At 49.2% G+C, this 20,860-nt stretch overlaps 1 protein-coding gene across 1 annotated transcript in view; it reads right to left on the reverse strand.

Moving 5' to 3' along the window:
• Positions 1-19,576: 19,576 nt before the first annotated feature.
• The window catches only part of FBXO38 (F-box protein 38), a 47,738-nt gene continuing 46,454 nt past the window's right edge, over positions 19,577-20,860 (reverse strand). Inside the window, 1 exon segment of the mRNA XM_040630435.1 lies at positions 19,577-20,176. Coding sequence (XP_040486369.1) covers positions 19,998-20,176 — 179 coding nt within the window. The 3' untranslated portion in view covers positions 19,577-19,997.

Below are 20,860 nucleotides of genomic sequence, written 5' to 3' on the forward strand. Positions count from 1 at the left end.
ATTCTGGATGTTTGACTCTCGATCAGCATTGCCTCGCTAATACTGATCAATAAAATGAGTAAATTGTGGTTCCTCTCCCCGAGAGGCTTGTCATGTATCTGGAAACATACCTCGTAAATGCCCGTGCAGGTCGCACTTAATAAGCTACATCAAAGGCTGTCAAATAAATTATAGAAGCAGGAAGCGCTGTTTGTTTACAAGAAGGAAAGGGATTATCCTGTTGAGTTGGTTGGAGATAGCTGTCTGGAGGAAGTGGCCATATATATACCCAATGATACTTTCCAAGATTCTTCGACAGAGACGTATCATGGGAGAGGAGCTAAAGAAGAGAGAGGAGAGCTGAAGAGAGTACGTTCTGTGCTTTTTAACCTCATGGCGAATTATTTTAATCAGATTGCCCTTAAAATCCTAATTGCAGGATCCTGGCTTCCTGCTTGGCCTCTTGTCATCTGAAGAGGAACTTGATGTTTGCTAAGGGAAGACATGGGCAAAGTGAAGAGAGCCTTTTAGAGCCTAGAGCCCGGAAGGGGATAGATATTTAGGTGCGGTTTCCTAGTACAGGGGTTGTGGGGTGTCTCGGGGAAACGGGAGGGAGCCACGGACAGCTCTTCCTTCTTGGAATGGGACCCGGAGCTCAATTAATAAAAGAGCCTCACTGCTTTCCTGGCCCTGAATCTGGGGGTGGGGACACAGGAAGCCCAGGATTTTGGAAGCGAGCCTCAGAGATTCGTGATGCTCACAGTTTAAAGGTGTGTGCTTCTGAGTCAGAGGGCCTGGGGGTCGAGTCATGTTTTCCCTCTTGCTCACCAGATTCTCTTGGTCCCATTGCCTCTAAGCCTCAGTTCCTCATCGGGAAATGGGGGCAGTACTCCCCGCCTCACAGGGGTGGTGAGTCTCGCGTGTACGTGCAAATACCACATAAGGAGAGCAGGACGGGCCCTGGCACGCGTGAACACTCAGGAAATGGCAGCTGGCGATGACGAAGAGGAGGAAGGAGGGTGGCTTTCTGTGCGTTCCTTAGCCACATCGCCATGCAAAGTAACTCGGAACTCGTGGCTTTCAGCCGTCTTCGCTGCTGGGTACCTGGGGACAGGAGCCTCAGCTCTCTAGGCCTGTGTCCTTCCTTGGTACATTCAGGCGGTCACCTGCACAGTGACCCTCCCCGGCTTCTGTGGGACCCGCGTGACATGCCAGCTAGAAAAGTGCTTTCTAGACAAACAGTGGGACATAACCATGTTTAACGATGCTCCCCTAAAGGCACTTTGAGGCTACTGGAATCCTCCTTTAGGCTAAGAGCACCTGTTCACTAACTTCTGTGTTTTTTTTTTCCTTCTTCTTTCTCAACGTCTGCTTGGCTCTCCCTCCTCTGTGGCTGTTTTCTGTTTCAACTAAAAGTGGCTGTCCCTCTGTCTCCAGCCTCCTCCTGCTCTTCTGCAGTAGGCCAGCTCCTGTGTGACTGCACGCGCTCTGTAAGTCTGTCACTGTCTGTGTTATGCGTCTGTCTGGGTCTGTCTCGTCACTTCTTCCTATAAAATGTCTTCGGTCTCTGCCTGTTCCTCTGTCTTCACGGGGCCAGCTTGTCCAACGGACACGTCACCTGACATGGAAACGTCACAGCTGTTGGCAGACACCCGCCCTGCCCAGAGTGCCTTTTGGACCTTCATCGTTATTGATCTGAAGGCCACAGATGCATATGGTTTGGGAGCTTTATTTCATTTTATATTTTTCAATTTTTAGATTTTGTTTGGGGCTTCTCCCCTGTCCTGGGAGCACAGCCTTCCCAAGGCCTCTGGGAGATGAGCCCCTGCCGGGGCTGGATTCAGCCCAGGGAATCATGGTCCTCAGAGCTGCTGTCATCTGGTTGTCCCAGGTCCCCAGTCATCCTGTCTGTCCTTGGCTATAAGTGGTGAACTCCTTCATCTTTTTTTTTTTCAAAGATTTATCTATTTGAGAGAAAAAGAGAGAGCATGAGCTCAAGAGGGGGAAGGGGCAGAGGGAGAGGGAGGGAGAATCTCAAGCAGACTCCTCACTGAGCGTGGGCCTGACACGGGGCTCCCTCCCACAACCCCGAGATCACGACCCACCGCGAAATCAAGAGTCAGCTGCTTAACCGACTGCGCCACCCGGGCGCCCCTTCATCTCTCTTAAACAAGTGGCTGTGACTACATCAGGGTGAGGTGGGGTTTTGGTAGTATTTTATTAGCGTTTCATTTGGAAACACATTTATATCCGTGGAAGAACGGTCCCGTGTACTTTCACACGCAGCTTCCCCCGAGGCTAACATTTTACACAGCCACGGATGGTTGACCAAAGCTGGAAAATTTGCATTTTCCCATTCCTAGCAACAGAACTACAGACTTTATTTAGATTCCCCCAGTATCAAATCAGACTTTGAGCCACTTTATTCAAAGTCGTGGGTTTGGCTTTCCTGTATGAAGCCATCCCAGTACAGTCACGGCCTCGAGAGACCATTGAAACACCTTCGCCTGCACCAACGGCCCCTGTTGGTTTCACTGGGTCAACTTCTGTGGACTTTCTTATGTTTCTTTGCCCTTTGCACACATCCACTGTCCTTTTGTCCTGCAGCCAGTCTGTCCACCGCTAGCGAGCTCTGCTCTGCCGTGTGTGGGAAAAGCACCAAGCTTTCTAGAGTGAGACACAAACTAAGGGTAAATATTCTCTGAGTGAGAAACCGAGGAAGGCTAAGCAAAGCTGACACATTTGTGACAAGTACTCAGATGATTCAGAGGCCTTAACGAAGAACAAACAAATAAAAACCGCTCAGTCAGGTCTCTGGGTGGTTAAGGTCCCTGGGTGCTTGACCTCTAGATAAATGAAGTGTGGTCAGTAAGAGAGTCACAGAAGCGCCCGCGAACTCACACCCTCTGGTAGTTCATTTTCTCTTGATGCTTCGGGTTTCTCTGGACAAAAGGTCCTATCTCTCCAACGTATCCTGTTGTTTCCTTCTCCCCCCCCCCCACATGCTTGCTTTGGCTCCTTAAGATCTCCAGTGTCCGTCGGCTTGGGCGGCCGTAACAAACTATCATAGATTGGGTGGCTTAAACAACATTGATGCCTCACAGTTTTGGGGGTTGGGAAGTTCTAGATCAAGGAGCCAGCAGATTCGTTTCCCAGTGAGAATCCTCTTCCTGTCTTGCAGACAGATACCTTCTTACTGAGTCCTCACATGGCAGAGAAAACCAGAGAGGGAGAAATAGAGAGAGAAAATGCTCTGGTCTCTCTTCCTCTTCTAATAAGGGCACTAATCTCATCATGGTGGCCCCACTCTCATGACTTCATCTAAACCTAATTATCTCCCAAAGGTCCCCACCTCCAAATACCATCCTGTTGGGGTTATGGACATATTTGGGGTGGGATGCATTTAGTCCGTAACATTTTCAATCCTCTACCAGCTGGAAAATATCCCTTTCTTCTTTAGACTCCCAGCTTCTCTGCCAGGGTGTTTCCATGGGAACGACCCCAGCCCATGATGTGATTTGCGTGCTAAGGTGGCTTTCTCAGTCTCCTTCCCATGGAGAGATTGAGAACCAGAACTACCCACAGCCACAGGCAGGGCCGTTCCCAAATGTGGAGGGGAACCCCCACCCCCAGAAGCTATGGCATTGAACATAAAAGAATGGAAAGCACATCACAGGTGCAGAGATTGTCTGAACAGTACAACACACAGAGCCGCACGAGGACCGAGGACAGAGGAGTTGCCATTGTCCTTTGTGATCAATACAAATGCCAGACGATGTCGGGGAGGATTGTCTTATTCTATAATCCATTCATTCCATTCCATTTCTCTAGATTCCATGATGTTCTGCACTCTGTGTGAGGTGTCGTGAGCTCTATAGCAAGGATTAAGAAGGAATAAGGTTGGGAAGTACTAACAGCAAAAAGGGTTCTAACACATGTGGATTGGAATCCTGGCTTTGCCCATTGCTGGCTGAATGACCTCTGGCAAATCTAAAGCTCTCCAAGTTTCAGTTTCCTCATCTGTGAGGTGGAGATATATAAAATAATAGCGCAACATCATTGAGTCATTGTAAGCACTAAGTGCGATAATATTTTCAAAGTACTTAACGCAGGGTCTGGTACAGAGGACTAAAAGATTGTTACCTCTTATAATATACGGACCTTGCCTTTCAGGAGTGTTAGGAGGTTGGGGATATATCCAATCAGACACCTGACATTAGCAGAGAATTTGTATTTCTACAGACAGTAAATGCTGATGAGTAGTGTAGAAGGCTTCTGGAAGGCCTCCTGGTGGGCATTGACCTGGGTCTTTAAGGATGGGTAGGATTTGAATGTGGGAGAATTTGGGAAGTGACCGTAAACATGGAAGACAGGGAGCGTGGACTTTACATCATTTAGAATGCTTTGGCCCACAAGGACAGTCTAGAAAGCCTAACTAAAATGAACTTAAACAAGGAGGTCATTCACACAAGATAGAAAGTCCAGAGTTGGGTAGTTTCAGGGTTGGTTAATCCATTAAGTCAACAACAGCATGAATTACCCACATGCTTTTTATCCTTTTTATCTTTCCACTCCGCCATTCTCAACCTGTTAGTTTTCATTCTGGGATGATGCTCTCATGGTCACAAAATAGCTGCAATAGCTCCAAACCCTGCATCCTCCTTACAAAACCATAGCCAGAAGCAAATGCTGGAAGATAAGGCAGGCTCTTCTTGCACTTGTCTTTTATTCAGGAGGAAAACATTTTTCAGCAGACTCCCATAGCAGACCATCAGGTCCTGTCTACCAGGAGAAGATCACAGGCCAAGCCCTTAGCTGCAATGCATTGAGCATTTTTGCCTCTACTAAGAGACACACTCTGTCAGAAAGAAAGAAGAGAGTGTGGGCACATGCTGTAAAGGACATAGTTCATAGTGTCTACCACAGGCTGCAGATCCGTTCACGATCAGTCGGGAAGATGCAGAGACAGCTCGTGGGTCTCCAGAGCAGGGAGTTCGCTGGCCTTCACTGGGGCTAAAAGAAGGAATGGGGCGCTTTCAGGGATTGCTGTTCCTCTTTCCATCTCTCTGAGGCCGTAATCTCCGGCCTGCTTTGCACTGCACTTCAACTTCATTCTTTTCTCTTTTGGGGCCACCTTTCTTTGCTTCCATGAACACATGGGCCAAACCTGGCTCCCTCAGGCAGCCCCATGCGTTCTGCATTCAAGCAGCAAGAGCCTGATAGTGTCTTGACGTCACATCTTCTCTGGAGATGGAAGAAGAGTGCTCTAGCTTTGGCCTCCACTATGACCAGAGAGCCTGCTGCAGGGGTGGGGATCATTCCTCAGACTGTGGGAGGTAAGGGCTGGTGCCACAGCTGCATCCGACGGGGAAGAAGCGCCTAGTAGCCTTGCTCATGACCTCATTTTCTTGGAGGAGGGAGCCTCCACGCTGGTCTCAGTGCCCTAATCAGCCCTCCCACTTCCCACCACGCAGCCAGTGTTCATCTTAGTCTCTATCGCCAAAGGATTCAGCCCAACCTCCTTAGCTCAGCTTTTAAGACCCCCAGTAATGCTGCCTCACCCTCCTTTAAGCCTCATTTCCCAGCACCCCCCCCTTAACCTGTAGGATATATTCTTAGAACATCCGCCGTTCCTCAAACAAAGCGTACCACTCTCTGCTCTGACCTGCCTCCACGCCTTTGCCTTGCCCGTGCTGTGCCTCAAGCACCAAACGCCCCCACTGCCCCCATGGCTGATGCATCAGCGGACCCTTCAAGATAGATGTATCCTGAATCTGGCTTCTTCCCAGCACCCCCACTGGTCCCATCAGACGTCTCTGAGCCACCTCTGGACACCTTGAGAATCATCAGTGGTGTGTCACTGAATGGCTCTCCTAAGATGACCACGTTCTATCCCCCAAATCCTGAGAATCTATCACCTTACATGGCAAAAGGGACTTTGTATGTGTAGATTGAGCTATACATCTTGAGAGGGGGAGATTATCCTGGATTGCCCGGGGGGCCCACCGTACTCACAAGCACCCTTACGTCAAGAGGCAGGAGGGTCGTCGGTGGAAGGAGGGGTGCCGATGCAAGCAGAGGGCAGGGCAATGTGGCCGTAAACCAAGGCATGCAGGCAGCCTTCGCAAGAGGCAAGGAATGAGGTTCTCTTCTAGAGCCTCCAGAAAGAATGCAGCTCGACCCCATCCTTTGACTTTAGCTCATTTTGGACTTCTGATCACCAGAACTGTAAGATAATTAATTTGTGTTAAGTCAATGAGTTTGTGGCTCTTTGTACAGAAGCAATAGGAAGCTAATTTACCTCTTAATTTACCTCTGGGTTCCCACTCCAACCTCATTCCAGTCCATTCTATGCACCACAGCTAGGATGTTCTTCCAAACACTAAGTCCTCCCACACCTGCTCTGCTCGCAGCCATGGCCAGCTTTCTGTGGCTTTAGGCTGAATGAAGCCAGCCAGGGTGTGCTGAGCCTCACCGGGTCTTTGTGCTCGTCTTAGACCGCCCCTCAGCCGGTTCTACTCCCGAAGCACCCACCTGCCCCCATGGCGGTGGTACTTTTGCCAGCCTCCCCCTCCCCTTGCCTGCCTCACCCCTACCTACCCTTCGGTTCTCATCTCTACCGCTTCCCGGGCCACGCCACGCTGACACACACCAACGCCTCTGTCCCCGGGACATGCTCCCACAGCAAGCCCAGCGGCCTCCCGTCCCAACGCCACTTGGGACTGTGACGACTTTGCATCTGGCCGTGGGTCTCCTGCGTCACATTGTGAGCTCCAGGAGGACAGAGAATGTGCTGGTTTTCCTCACCACACTCATGTCTCCAGGGCATGGCACGGTGCCTAGACTGTGGTAGGCACGGAAAATACGGTTTTAAATAAATAAGTGGCTGAATGAATAAAGGCCTAGGACTCGAAAGTCTCATTCCTCCCAACATCAAGAAAACACCCAGTGTGAGGTCTCTATTCCCAGGTGATGGGGCTCCAGCGTCGGGAAACTCTGCTTTAGGGTTGAATCCCTTTAAAGCCGTGCACGTTATATTTTAATAATTAAAACACCTTGCAGGCACCCCATGTGAGCACCGCCATGCCGGGGAGGGCTGGGGTGATGTGTAATAAAGTCTAATCATTTCCTTATAATGCCAGGCTGGGCAGGCAGAGGGGGCTATTATTATGCGACTAATTATTGCATCCAAGCTGCTCTAAGTGCAATGCTAATTGCTCAGTGAATGAAATGTAGACTCAGGTAATTACCAAACCTAATGTGGCTCCCTTCATGTTTGAGTAAATTAATGCTGAGGGGGGAAGCAACCCAGCTTGAAGGGAGCTGCCTCCTGCCTGGCCGTTGCTTGGGAAACGGCGGTGAGTTTTTTCGTCTGCACTTGAAACTGCCCGGGTAAAACCCACGCTGCTGGGGTCTGCGTTCCTCAGGTGCAGCTGCAAAACGACGAGCGAGATCTTAGAACCGAGAGGCTTTCGCCACTCTGACAGGTGACAGGCTGTCTCTGGGGCTCTTTCTTTCTCTGTAAAGGCATCAAGAAGCTTTCTTTCAGCTCTGTGATCAGTTGCTAAGTGAACAAATGGCTGACCAATTACTAAAGAATGGATTTCTGCACCAAATCAGCCATCAAGTAGTGGCTTCGAGTTTCACGTCCAATGTCAAGTAGCACCAATACTCACGAACATTTATGGAGCGCTTACTGCATGACCGTCACTATTCTAATAAGCATTTTGTGTGCATCATCTCATCAAATGCTCGCAACAACCCAGAACATTTGTAGTGACGCACAGAGTTTGTGAGCGTCGGAGCCAGGATTTACGCAGGCATTAAGAGTGTACTCTTTTTTTTTTTTTTTTAAGATTTTATTAGTTATTTGACAGAGAGACAGCGAGGGAACACAAGAAAGGGGAGTGTGAGAGGGAGAAGCAGGCTTCCCGCTGAGCAGGGAGCCCAATGCGGGGCTCGATCCCAGGACCCTGGGATCATGCCCTGAGCCGAAGGCAGACACTTAACAGCTGAGCCACCCAGGCATCCCAAGAGTCTGTATTCTTAACCATTCCATGTGCAACTACTTCTCGGACCCTGGGAAAGTCACATTTTCTGAACCTTGGTTTCCTTAACAGTGAAGATACCAGTATCTACTACGTGTCCAGCCCTTTGCTAAGCCCGTTAGAGATGGTAATTTTCTCATCACAAAGAAGCTGTGAAGGAGGTAAAACTGATCTCCTTGACCAGGTCACACAACCAGCAGATGGTAGAGTGGTAGAGTCAGGGTTTGAATGCTCTTCTCTTTGTCTAAAGCATCGTGTGCTTTCTTTTCCCCACTATTCCTCAAATTGAGGCCATGTCGATCCCCATGAATGTGCTTATAGACTGCTGGAGGCTCATGCATCCTACTTCAAGAAACACAGCATAAAGTTGGCCACTGCCAAGGTGACATCAGGGTGGACCGCATGCAAACGTGTGATCTGAATTCACCAGGCAGTGGGAGTTCACAGGGTGGCCATCCAGATGACCCAGATCTGCTTCAGTACCTGTCATATACTATGAATGTGAAAACACGGAGTTAAACATCTGTATCTCATGGAGACTTGGGAAGGCAAACCCAAGCCCAGGGAGTCTGTCTGCAGGCCAGACTCCATTGGAGACACGCTGCCTCTCCTAGAGTCCTTCCACTGAAGTCTCAGACCAGTTCCTCCATCCCGTGTGAACCACCCACCACACCTTGGTGAGACCCCCCCACACACACGTGTTGTAACTAGAAAGCACGGGCTTCTGCCTGCTCCCATCTCCCAAAACCTGCTGTCCTTCACTTGTGCTCTGGGTAAAGGGAACCTCCACTTGCAATATGCACTTCAGTCCCACGCCTCTTCTCTGGTCCTTCCTGAACAATCTGCTCACGGGCACATGAGAAGCAGACGCTTAGGGGAGATGCAGGAAAGGCTGCTGTCGAGGTGTGCTTGTATTCCATGAAAGCACATTTTCTAACATGATCAGATGTATCCATTTGCCTTTTCAAACCAGGACACCATCTTCATGTGAACTTGGTGTGGGAGAAGGTGCCCTTGATTGCCTGCGAAAGTAACTTATTGGCCACGAACAGGGGTCAGGAGTGTGAAGAGTTTTGAGGTCAAGAGTGTGGGCATCGTGGACACTGTGGCCTTATATCAGTTGCGTAATTTCTCTGAGTCTCGGGTTTCTCATCTATAAAACAGGGTTAAGTACAGTAGGTACCACTTAGAGTTGTGAAGAGTAAATGATACAAATGAAACAACGTATGTAATTATAGAAAATGGTACCTGGAGCACATCTTCCTTCCTCAGTAGTGTGGGCTGTGTCTGAAGCAACTACCACCTCGAGGGCTAAGAGGACAAGGCAACAAACAAACAAAGCAGAAACGTAGAGGAGGGACCCCGCAGAACAGAAACCTAGATCTCCGAAGAGGAGGCACTGGCCGGCGGGCGCTGACGTCTCCGAGGGGCTGCCGTAAAGCTGCCTCTGCAGGAGCTGGGAAGACCGTGGACTGGACGGGCTGAAGAAGCCTGGCTGGGATGGTGCCCACGGGAGCGGCAAGGCCCTCTTCCTTCTGCCAGGCTTCCCTCCACCTGCAGGGCCCCCTGTTGGAGAAGCCTGATTGGAGCCCGATACAAAGCTGATACTGTTTGTAGCATCCTTACAAAGCCAGGTGTGGGAGAGGGGTTTTGAGGCTGAGCGTTAATGACTCAGTAGCTGGAACACTAACTTCCCTGAGGTCTTTAGTCACATAGCTTCTCGGGACACCTTCCCTGGTCATCCTCATCATAAGTGTACGATCTTCCTTTCTAGGGCCACTTCCACTCTATTCTTCTCAGTACTCGTCTAGCCGGTGCTTGTGGTTTTTCAAGTCCTGTCCCCTCCGCTAGCCTCAAGCCCAGCAGCAGCGGCCGTGGACAGTTCTGTGACAGCTCGCACTCACGCCCTTCACCTTGTCTCTGTTCCTCAGCTAACATCTGCTTTTAGCCAGCTCAGAGGACTTTTTATTCTAGATCCGGGTTTCTCAATCTCGGCACTATTAGCATTTGGGGGTAGGTAACTCTCTGTCGTGGGACACTTGCTGTGTATTGCACAATGTTTACAGCACCCTTGGTCCCTACCCGCTGGATGCCCTTGCCACAACAACCAAAAATGTCTACCAGTTGTCCCTGTGGAGACCCACTGTTCTAAGTTCATGCCTGGTCCACGGGTTGTGTGAGAACGTGGGTATTGGCATCAGATAGAGTTGGACTGGCGTTATCTTCACCTATTACCTTTATTCTCTTGGGCAAGTCAGTAAAGCTCTGTGCCATTTTGCTCAACTGCAAAACGAACATACTACTACCTTCTGTTGTGAAGATGAAATAAGGTAGTGCTGGAGAGGGTTTAGTACGGTGTCTGATAAATACCCGTGAATCCATACAAGTCAGCAATAATTCATTATAATTCAAAGCAAAGCCTCAATGTAATTCACGAGAAACCACCACCAAGCCGCTTGTCAGTATACGATGCCAAACAGCTGGCGTGTGTTTCTTTGTTCTACGGAATGGGCTTGACACTGGCCTTAGGGAGTGAGTGGTGGTACTGCTCCGAAACTCCGTAGAAATTTCGTAAGAATAACTGCCGGATGCTGGAATCTGGGTTACTGATGATAAGACCACTTGCACCTGAGATGGATTTAAAGGCAATTAACATACGAGTGCAAGTGTGTGACGCTGCGAACAATAAACAGTCGTCAAGTAGTAAATTTCACTGTGATGCTTTGAGTCAACAGGCTGTCTGATTCATCTAATTGATTCACTCTCCCAAATGTCACCGAAAGGAATCAAAGAAACAAATACAGTTACTGTGCCTTTCAGACTCGGAGTACTTTTCTCATCTCAGCACTCTATTGCTGAATCCAGAATGCTCCCTGGTAGAGGAAACTTTGCGTATTCAGGCCCTGCTTGAGCTAGTGCATAGAGTCCACTGTGATGATTACGAAAGAGCCTTAGGCTTTGTTGAGAGGAAAGAAGAAATCTGGGTTCTAGTCCAAACTCTGCCACTAACTCTTCGTGTAATTCTGAGCCTGTCCTGTCCTCCGGGCCTTCAGTTTCCTACTTTTAAAATGAGCAATTTGAATTCAGTTCTTGGGACTTCCCTTCTGATGTACCCCATGCCCAGCGCCAGCCAGGCATGCTCTCAGAAGCATACATTAGAAAGGAAGTCAACAGTAGTGGGAACGCTCTGTGCATTTGAAGGACGCCGGTTGAATTCTCATGCTTTCTTTCCTTCCTTCCTAGGTACACAGTTCTGCACAGTGGACATCACCAGGAACTTGAGAAACTGCCCATACACAATGACCCAGAATCCTTGGAATCATGCTTCTGATTGAGAACATGGCTCATGATTAAGCCACTCATTCCCATTCATGTCTGCATGAACAGGACACCTGCATCTCTCCTGACCCTCATCACCACCAGTGAGGCATGAGGTAGTGGGGCCGAGGGCCCAGGGAAGGTACCTGGGGCACAGTGTTGGACAGGACCCAAGGCCAGAATCTGGAGGATCTCCGAGTTGAGAAGGGACTTCAGGCATCGTCAGATCCAGCCTCCCGTCCAGTGCAGGAGTAGCATCTTCCATAGCATTCCTGGAAGTCGGTCAGTCTCTGCTTGCACACCTCCAGGGATAGGAGCTCACTACCTCCTAAGGCAGTTCCTTCTACTGTAGGGAAGCTTTAATTATAGGAAAGTTTTTCCCTTCGTTGGAAGACAATCCTGTCTCTGCTCCATCTTCCATCGGGGGCCATGCAGTTAGCTCCCCAGTCCCTTTGAGAGCCCTTAGATATTGGAAGACACTGATCTCCCATCCATCCACCCTTTTAAGTCTTCTCTCCAAACTCAACAGCTCCAATTTCCTCTCCATTGCAGCCGTCTTTGGGACATGCTTTGGTGGGTAAATTAATCAAGGCTCTTGTAATGAAGTCAAGTTGATATCAATGCCAAGATGTCTGCCCAGAAGCACTAAAGAGCAGACAAGTGAAACATCAATATTTTCCGGTTGATAGATCTGAACATTTCTCTCTTCTTTTTTCTTGGGGATAGATTTGGAAACTGCTCAGGTTTTGATCTGGGATCCATTACCCAAAGGCATCTTTACTGTTGGTCTCATTTGTGTGTGTGTTTAAAGAGGACATTTTTCTCCTAGGCATACTGGCTCTGAGGTCATGTGAAATGAATCTTGATGCGTTTTCCTTCCATGACAGTGGGAAAGGGAGCCTTCACTGAGAATGCTGATTAACGATGGTCTTGCCACTCAGATTTGGCGAAGACACCAACTTGCTCCCATAAGACACCTTCTAGGGGCTTTCAGGACCCTGCGCAGAGGCAGGGCTTGGTCTCAGGCCAAGTGCTTTGCTCCTTGGGGCAAAGACATAATCATGAACCAACTTACTTTCCTGGGAAAATTCACTGGCCCCTCCCTGCCTGTGAAGCTGCTGGGGCTCCATTGCTCTGCATCTCTTTTAGCACCTCACTTCCTCCAAGCCCCTCAGGAGAGGCTCCCCTGCTGTCAAAGCTACAAGCAAATCACTTTATCCTGGGGCGAATGATCCCCCCAGGTTGAAACTCTCTCGAGGGCAAATTTTTTTCCGTTTGCCTTTCTTTTGGCTGCTGCTAAAACTCCTCCTGCGAAGCTGGGTGGCTGGTCCTTCGGGACCCGCCCAGGGGACAGCGCTGTGGCTGGCTGGGGGGGCGGGGAGGTTACAAGATAAAGATGCGCCCAAAGTTTCTAGCCTCACCAGTTCTCCTTGCCTTTGTCCTTGATCCGTTGACCCCACTTCCCTAATCATCCCAGAAGCCACAGTTGCCTCCTTATCACCTATTTTATCCATGAAAGCAGAACCCACTGGCTCTCCCTCTTCTCTCCATCCCCAGAAACCGTGAGAAGGATGATCAGACACCCTGGTTTTTGCACCGCAAGTCCCACATCCCAGGAAGCCCCTCAGTTCCAGGCAAAGGAGGCTGGCTGGTCATCCCACGTATGGGACCCTCCCGGGGAGGATTAACAAGCCTCCTCACTGTTGCTTTTTCTTTCTATGCTTTTTCATGGAAAAAACAGAGCTGAGTGAATTCAGGGTCCAGAGTTCTTCCCACGCTGTCTGAATGAGGTCTCTGATCTCAAAGCACAAAGAACTTCTTAGGGAAAGACTAAGAGATCATGAGAACCGGTCATCATGAGGAGAAATAGGCTTAGCACTTTGAGGCAGCTGGTAAACTTTGCTGAGTGTCCCCAAAGTTGACAGTATCTATTCGTGAATACACGGACGCACACACACATGCATCCATCCGGTAAGATTTGTTCCCTATGAAATGCTTCTTTTCCCAGGAGCTTGGCAAACTCATCTGCTTGCATAAAATATTATTTCTCAGTGGTAGGTCTGCCACGTTCAGTGGTAACTTGAATTCAACAGGGATCCACAGATGACAGCCTGTGTGGGAAAACGAGATCCTACCATAACCTGAGGCCATTATCTTCTGGACTCTTGGGACACGCTTCTGTGGGCCAGCCCCTGACTGGTGTCCGCAGAGGTCCCAAGCACCCTGGACCACTGAAGTAGCTGTGATGGAGGAACTAGAAGCCCTTGCCGTTGTCGAGAACATGGTCTCCTTTGCAGAGAAGGGCTCCCAAGCTGACTTCGCTGTCCTGTTGGACCAGGGCTGGGATGGTGTGGGTGACGCACCCTATAGCCACATCAGAAGTTGACAGGATGGGACCGGAGGTGCTCGGTGTAGACGGCTGCTGGCCCGGCAGTACTTAGAGGTCTGGCTTCTGGGACTCCAGGTCATAGACGTGTGTATGGACGACTGAGGAGGAAGACATGTAGAGCTCGTCCGAGGAAGGAGGAGACTTCCTCTGCTGTTTTCTCTGAGAAGACCACCCTCTTCCAGGAAGGCCCAGGTGTCAAGAAGAGACGCTTCCAAGGGACGGGGGCGGGGGTGTCGTGCGCACCTCTGGCCACATCTGCCAGATCGGCTGGACAATCACGGGGGTGATGGGCGTGGCAACCAGACCCCCCACGCCTGGGATCGAGGGGCTCCAGCTCTGCTGCTTCTCCACTTGACTCTCCGGCTGGCCGGACTGTGCAGGTAGAAGCCCCGAACTCCCCGTCCTGCTCCTGGGCGGCACCCGGAAAGCGAGAGAGATCAAAAGCAACTTCTTCAGCTGACCCCCAAGTGTGTGTTTGTAGACAAACCCGTTCTTCCCCAGATTGCAGCTTCCCATCTCACCACTGCTTCCGCTTCGCGTACTCGCTGGCTCCGTCCTGGAGCAAACTGCCGTCCACCTGGGCAGTGGGGGGTGGGCGTGGGGCGGATGGGGGAGGGGAACTGGGGAGGGGCCGGGAGTGGCTGTAACTAAACTGCCCTCGATATTGTCCTCGAGTAAGAACAAAGTAATGTTCTCTTGGTCCTGTGCTGTCTGCCTGTTTTTCTCTTTGGTGTTGCACTTTTCCCCAGGGAGAGATCAGTGTTGCTTTTGTCTTTCTGTTACCGTCCTCCGCTCTGGTCAGTGTCCTTCCTTGTAACAGCTGGTCTTGGGGGCGGAGAAGACGAGCGCATTTACCTTTTGAAGCCATCATTGGCAATCTCTTCATTCAGTCCAGGAAATCGAGGCCGAGTGTTTGGCTTCAATTGAAACAAATGGGGATGGACTTGAAGGCTTGGGTTTGGGACGGCATGCAGCTTTGAATCTCAACCAGCCCTTGCCTTGCTTGTCTCACCCACAAAATGGAAAAACTCTGAGCCGGTAGGATTGTTGGGAGTGTTCCAGCATGGCAAGGGCCACTATTAGGATTTTCCCCAAATATGGGTCCTGCCTGTACTGCGATTTACTTAATATTTTCCTTCAAGTCAATTCAGGTTTTCATTTAGATAAACTTATTTTAGAAACATTTCTATCAATCCCAGAATAGAAAATCAGTATTACTTGCCATAAATAGAAAGCAGCCATGGAGATAAAGAAATGAAAACAAAACAAGGTTTTTAAGTTCTAACCTAAGCCCAGTGCTTATGCGTCTAAAAGGGGGCTGACCGCGTGGCGGAGGACTAGGGGGGCCCATTCCCCACCTGACCGGGGGCACCTGAAGCAGCGAAGGGCTGTGAGAGAAGTCACCAGAGGGGAACTTCCAAACTTTCTGAGTGAATGTGGTTAATCACTAGTGGAATTCGATACCTTTGGGAAGCATAGAGAGAAGGAAAGTGAAACTGATGATATTTTTAATTGCCGTTATATTTGATGCAGATTGTTTCTCCTTTCCCTTCCCTGCCTTTTTTTAGCTCACCCCAGAACATACCTTAGTTAATAATAATAATAATAATAATAATAATAATAATAATTGTAATAATAATGTAGCAATACTAAGAGAAGCTCACATTTAATGACCTCCTTTCTGTTAGGCGCTGTGGTAAATGCTTTACGTAGATTATCTTAATTCTCATAAAACCCTTAGGAAAGAAGCGCCCAGATTTCTCCCACTTTGCAGCAGAGCCGACCTCAGCTGAGGGGTCTGGCGACGAGCCCAGGCCCCAGGGCGGGAAGCGTGTGTGGAGTGCGGCCGCAGGCGGCTGATCGTCCAGCCCGCAGTCCCAGCCGTGGGCACACCGTCCTCACCGGGACTCGCTTACTCCACGCTCGCACGGAGAGTACGAGCAAGCGGGGTGGCCCGTGCCCTTCTGCCGCAGCCTGGGGCCTGGGAGGAATCCGGGACCTGCCTATTCCAGGGCGCAGCCCTGCCCGGCCCTTGTTCTAGTGTCTTCTTTGGTTCCCTTCCACTCTCTGAGCCTCACTTTGGGCTTTTAAACAAGGGAGGAATCCAGGAGACGACTGGTCGGGAGGAAGGGCGCTCCAGCATTGGTCGTTCTTACTCTTTCCAGTGTTCAGCCGCCGGGCTACTGAGTAACCAGCGGCACACCCCGAGAATGAGCAGCGTGAGCCAAGGCGAGCATGCGCGCTCGTCTTTTGCATCTCAGACCCTCCGTGGGGGCGCGGACGCGGAGCGTCTTTTGCATCTCAGACCCTCCGTGGGGGCGCGGACGCGGAGCGTCTTTTGCATCTCAGACCCTCCGTGGGGGCGCGGACGCGGAGCGTCTTTTGCATCTCAGACCCTCCGTGGGGGCGCGGACGAGGAGCGGCTGCAGGGGCAGGCAGCTGGACTTCGCCGCGTGTTGTGGCGGAACCTGGAGCGCTCTCTGGATAGGCCCCTCTGGCCCAGGAGCTCACCACTGCGGGCACTTCACAGTTTCTATTCTCCCAACGACAGGTCCCTGAGCCTCTCACGGTAGCCTGCAGGGAGGGGTTACTGACAGCATATTCTAGAAAAGGAGGCCCACATTGTCAGGGAAGGTGATTTGCCCAAGGACATAGGAGTCAGGGCCGAAAACACTTGAGGTCACTCCATTCTAACAGAGTGCTTTCCTCCTTCTCTTTAAATTTGTTTCTAAATATACAAATTATATATTTTTAGGCCACATAAATGGTGCATACACAGATAATGTATTGATGCAGTCCGTTCCCATGATAAAAAGTTCTAACTCTAGATAGAGCAAAACACCGCTTGACCCCGGCTCAACCCCCTCCCCGCCCGAGAAGCAGCTGCTCGTACTCCTGGCTCATGTAACCCAAGAATGTGCTCTGTGTATCTCCGTGTGTATGAATGTACATATAATAAGACCCGGTCTTGTTTCGTTCTTGTCTATAAATAACGCTGTTTATCACGAGCTGCAACTTGCCTTTTTCAGCGGTACACCGTAAATGTCATTTTCCGTCAACACGTGCGACTCTTCGTCGTTCTGTTTGGTTGCTGTGCTCCATGCCATGCGACAGAGGCCGCCCCGCTTGCAGTGTTGGTTCTCGGGCTGAGCAGGGCACGTGAGGCCCGCATCAGAAAACCAGCGGCCTCGGTTTTTCTGGGACTGTGCCAACCACACGAAGGGCAGCTGGAGTGGGTTCACGGTTAAGGGGCAGCTGCCATGCGGAGAAGGCCTGCCCTCCATGGGCCTCAGCGGGCTTCCCTTCCGGGGACTGAGACGCTTGGCCCCAGTGACACGGGCTTTGCAGGCAGACTGACAGCATCCTGCTACCGCTGCTTCTCGGATGTGTGCCTTTGACAAGATACTTAACCCGCTCAACTCTAATTTCCCCAACAGTAAAGCGGGGGACAGAATGATCAGACACACTTTAAAGTATTAGTATGAGGATGTACGCAAAGCCCTTCACGGAACTTTTTTTAAAGATTTGAGAGCGTGCACACATTGGGTTGGGGGGAGGGAGACAGAGAAAAGCAGATTCCCCGCTGAGCGTGGAGCCCAAAACAGGGGCTCGATCTCACGACCTGACTCAAATCAAGAGCAGGCCGTTCAACCCACTGAGCCACCCAGGCTCCCGGGGAGGCACTTTCAAGTCATGGTATCATGACTTCCTCTTCATGAGCTCACCAGTTCTCTCTGCTTCTTACCGTCCTGGAATATGGTCGAAGGAACAGGTTATGGAAAGAGCAGTAAAAACCCCTTTCCTAATAAAGGGAATTACAGTGGAAGCAGTGCTCTGTCCACTTGTGTCCCATTTCCCCGTTTATGGAGGCTCTCACTGCACCTCCCGAACTGCCCTGTGGGATGGGCTGTTATTCCTGGTTACCATTTTACAAATGAGGAAACGGAGCCCCCAGAGTAGAGGCTGTGGCCATCCCCAGGTCACCCGGCAGTCATCCCAGGAAGTCAGAATCTGAGGGCTTGATTCCCACGGCGAAGTCCCCGTAAGAGCCATGGGGCAGCTGTGCTCTCCAGGGACCGTTTGGGCTCACAGCTGGCAGCACCGTGAGACAGACGCGATTATCTCTAACACATTGTTCAGTCATCCGTCCGCCAAACAGTTAAGGCCTTTTAAAAATGTGCCAGACACCGCACAAGTTGGTGACACACGATTGCATGGACAAGCAGGACAACTCCATTCTCTACGGCGGGTGTGGGCAAGCACACTACGGCCTGGGGGCCAAGTCCTCCAGTCTGCAAGAACGGTTGTTACTTTCTAAAGTGGTCGGAAAACGGGAAGATATTTTGTTGACATGTGAAAATTATGTGAAATTCAAATTTGTGTCCATAAATAAAGTTTTACTGTAACACAGCCAGGCCCGTGTGTTGACATATCCTCTGTGGCTGCGGTCACACTCTCAACAGCCCAGTGACCGGCCGCAGTGAAGCCTGAAGGGACTGCAGTCTGGCCCTGTACAGAGAGTGGGCTGTCCCCTGCTGTCGGGCAGAGCTGTGCAGCCATTCATTCCACACACACGGCCTTCTAACAAGTTCATGGTTTTGTTTTTCAGTTGTTCCGGTCTGGGCATCTTTGCAATGATCTTAGCGCTCCCTGCTGTACCTGTTCTAGCAGCGGGTTAGCGGAGCCCGAGGGAAGAACAAGTGAGGAAGCAGTGGCCTCTAGCGGCCCATCTCAGCATTGTTTACATGATTTGGTTATTACAGTTACATTGAAAGAACAGGTTTCGATGAGTCTTCAGAGTTGGGGGAGTTGTATTATTTTGAAATATCTAGAATGTTTTAGAATTTGTTTCCCGCCTTTAACTTAAATATAATTTGTTTTAGAATTTGTTTCCTGCCTTTTCTAACCTGGAGAGCACAACACACTCTTAGTTAAAAGGGAGATTGGCCGAGTTAAAAATAAGGTAAGATGTGATGATACGGAGGCAGCCCAGTGGGAATCAGACGGACACTTGAATTCTTGTCCTACTAGCCTTGACCAGTTCTTGACCATAAGTGAGAAATCTTCCCTCTCTGGGCTTCAATTAATCCTGTGTAAATGAAACAGTCTCTAAGGGTCCTTACACCTCACAGAGACCGTAAGTACATGCTCCATTTGGGAAGGGTTGACAAGACTTTTCCACAGACCTTCAGTTGAAGTCATTTGTGAGGTCACTCAGCTAGCAAGTGGCAAAGCTATCCATCAAACACAGGTGTTGCTCTCAAAGCTTTTGCTCTTGACCCCTGGCCCTAAAGTGTGGCATAGATCACATCAGGGTGATTTCTCTTCTGAGAAAGAGAAAGGCCATCTCCTGGTGACCAGGTATTTTGGGAAATTCTGCTCTCCCGTGTTTGGCCACATAAGAGCTCTACAAGTTGAACACCTTGCAGCAACAGGATTTTAGAGAAAAAGCGATTAGAGACTGGATTGCACTGGAATCTTACTTAGACACAACTCTACACATTCCTTTTCTGTGGTATTTGCTACTCTTCTTTAAAAACAGGGATTCAGGTCCAAGGCAAGAAAAAAGTTTTTAATAAACTTTTATTTTTATATTCAAGATAAAGCATATACACAATTGAATGTGGAAATAAATAACTAGAAATGCTTTGGAAACTTCCATTTCCCCTCTCAAACTCAATTTTTTTTTTAAACTCATGAATCTTTTTATTTGATTTTAAGAAATACGGCAACTTTAATACCAAGAGAAAAAAGAACCACCATTTTTACACACACATAAAGCTGCCTCCTATAGGTTTTAGTTGGTTTTAATAATAACACAAAAAAGCACACAAGACACAAAGACTCTTCAACAGATTTACTCAAACAGCTTTGCTCGAGAAGAAAAAGGCACAGATTTAAGGGGATGACAATGATTATTAAGAATAGAGTAAATGGGGGCTCAGCCAAAAAGTGACACTTTATGAGCTAAGTCAGGAAAAATGAACAAAATGAACTCTTTCCAATTATCTGCCTTCATTAAAATGAATTCTTAAATTAAACTGTATAAACATATGATATAAAGGTGGTCCTCAGGAATCGTCTTTGTATATTTCCTCTATGTACAGATCTCTGTATACAACTTCAATGTTCCTTATACATCTCCTATATACCAAAATGTGCCAGGGCCTCCAAACTGCATGCCCTGAATCCCTGCGGCACTCGCGGGCAGCTGCGCCACCCCAGCAGCTTCCGCCAGAATACCTGGGAAGTAGGAGAACCGGTCAAATGTAGTCATCTTCAACCGGCTCCCCATTGACATCACAGTAATGGATGAAAATGGCCACTACTCGCTGAAACACACCCTTCTTCATCTGACGCATCTCGGAGATTTCTTCTCCTATTGTTTCCATGCAGATGTCTGCAGACAGCTGCCCTTTCCTTCGAGGAGCATAGATGGTGCCTTGGAAATGAGAAAGTAAAGGGGAAACATGTAGGATTATGACAGTCATTTGGAAGTCACTGGTGAAACTAGTGCTGGAGAAAAGCCTATCTGCTGTAATGTGATGAATGAGGTGTAGTTCCTGGACTGGCCCCCCCGTTACACGTGCCACGCTACCGCCCACGTCTGGTGCCTTGGACAGCACACACGATTAAAGGCCCAACGTGACGATGCACCACCAGACAGGCTGGTCATATATTCACGTACGTGCAGTTTTCCAAATCGGTTTCTTCATAAAGTATGTTTTTAAAACTTCCTACAAATGGATGTTCAAGTGCGCCAACACCCAGAAGTCCACTCAAAAGATCCTTCAAGTTTCTCCCCAAATATCTACACCTGAATTTTAAGTTCCTCCATGGTAGCCAATGAGAAGCGGTTCATAAGGAGAATAATCATCATTCGTGTAAATGGAAGAATTTCAAAACAATATAGCTGACAAAACTCTTAAAGAGTAAGAAAATTATAAAACTTTTAGGTAATAAAAACATCTGGGTAGAAAAATCTGTCTCAAGGACTCCTGCTCACCGATCACTATACATCCACAGTAAGCCAACTTACTACTGGAGAAATTAAGAGCTGCTATTTGCGGGCGGAGAACCAAATAGCAACAAAAAAACAAACAAAAAAAACACATATACGAGCATC

Source organism: Ursus maritimus, unplaced genomic scaffold (genome assembly GCF_017311325.1).
Source record: "Ursus maritimus isolate PB19 unplaced genomic scaffold, ASM1731132v1 scaffold_15, whole genome shotgun sequence".
Lineage (NCBI taxonomy): Eukaryota > Metazoa > Chordata > Mammalia > Carnivora > Ursidae > Ursus > Ursus maritimus.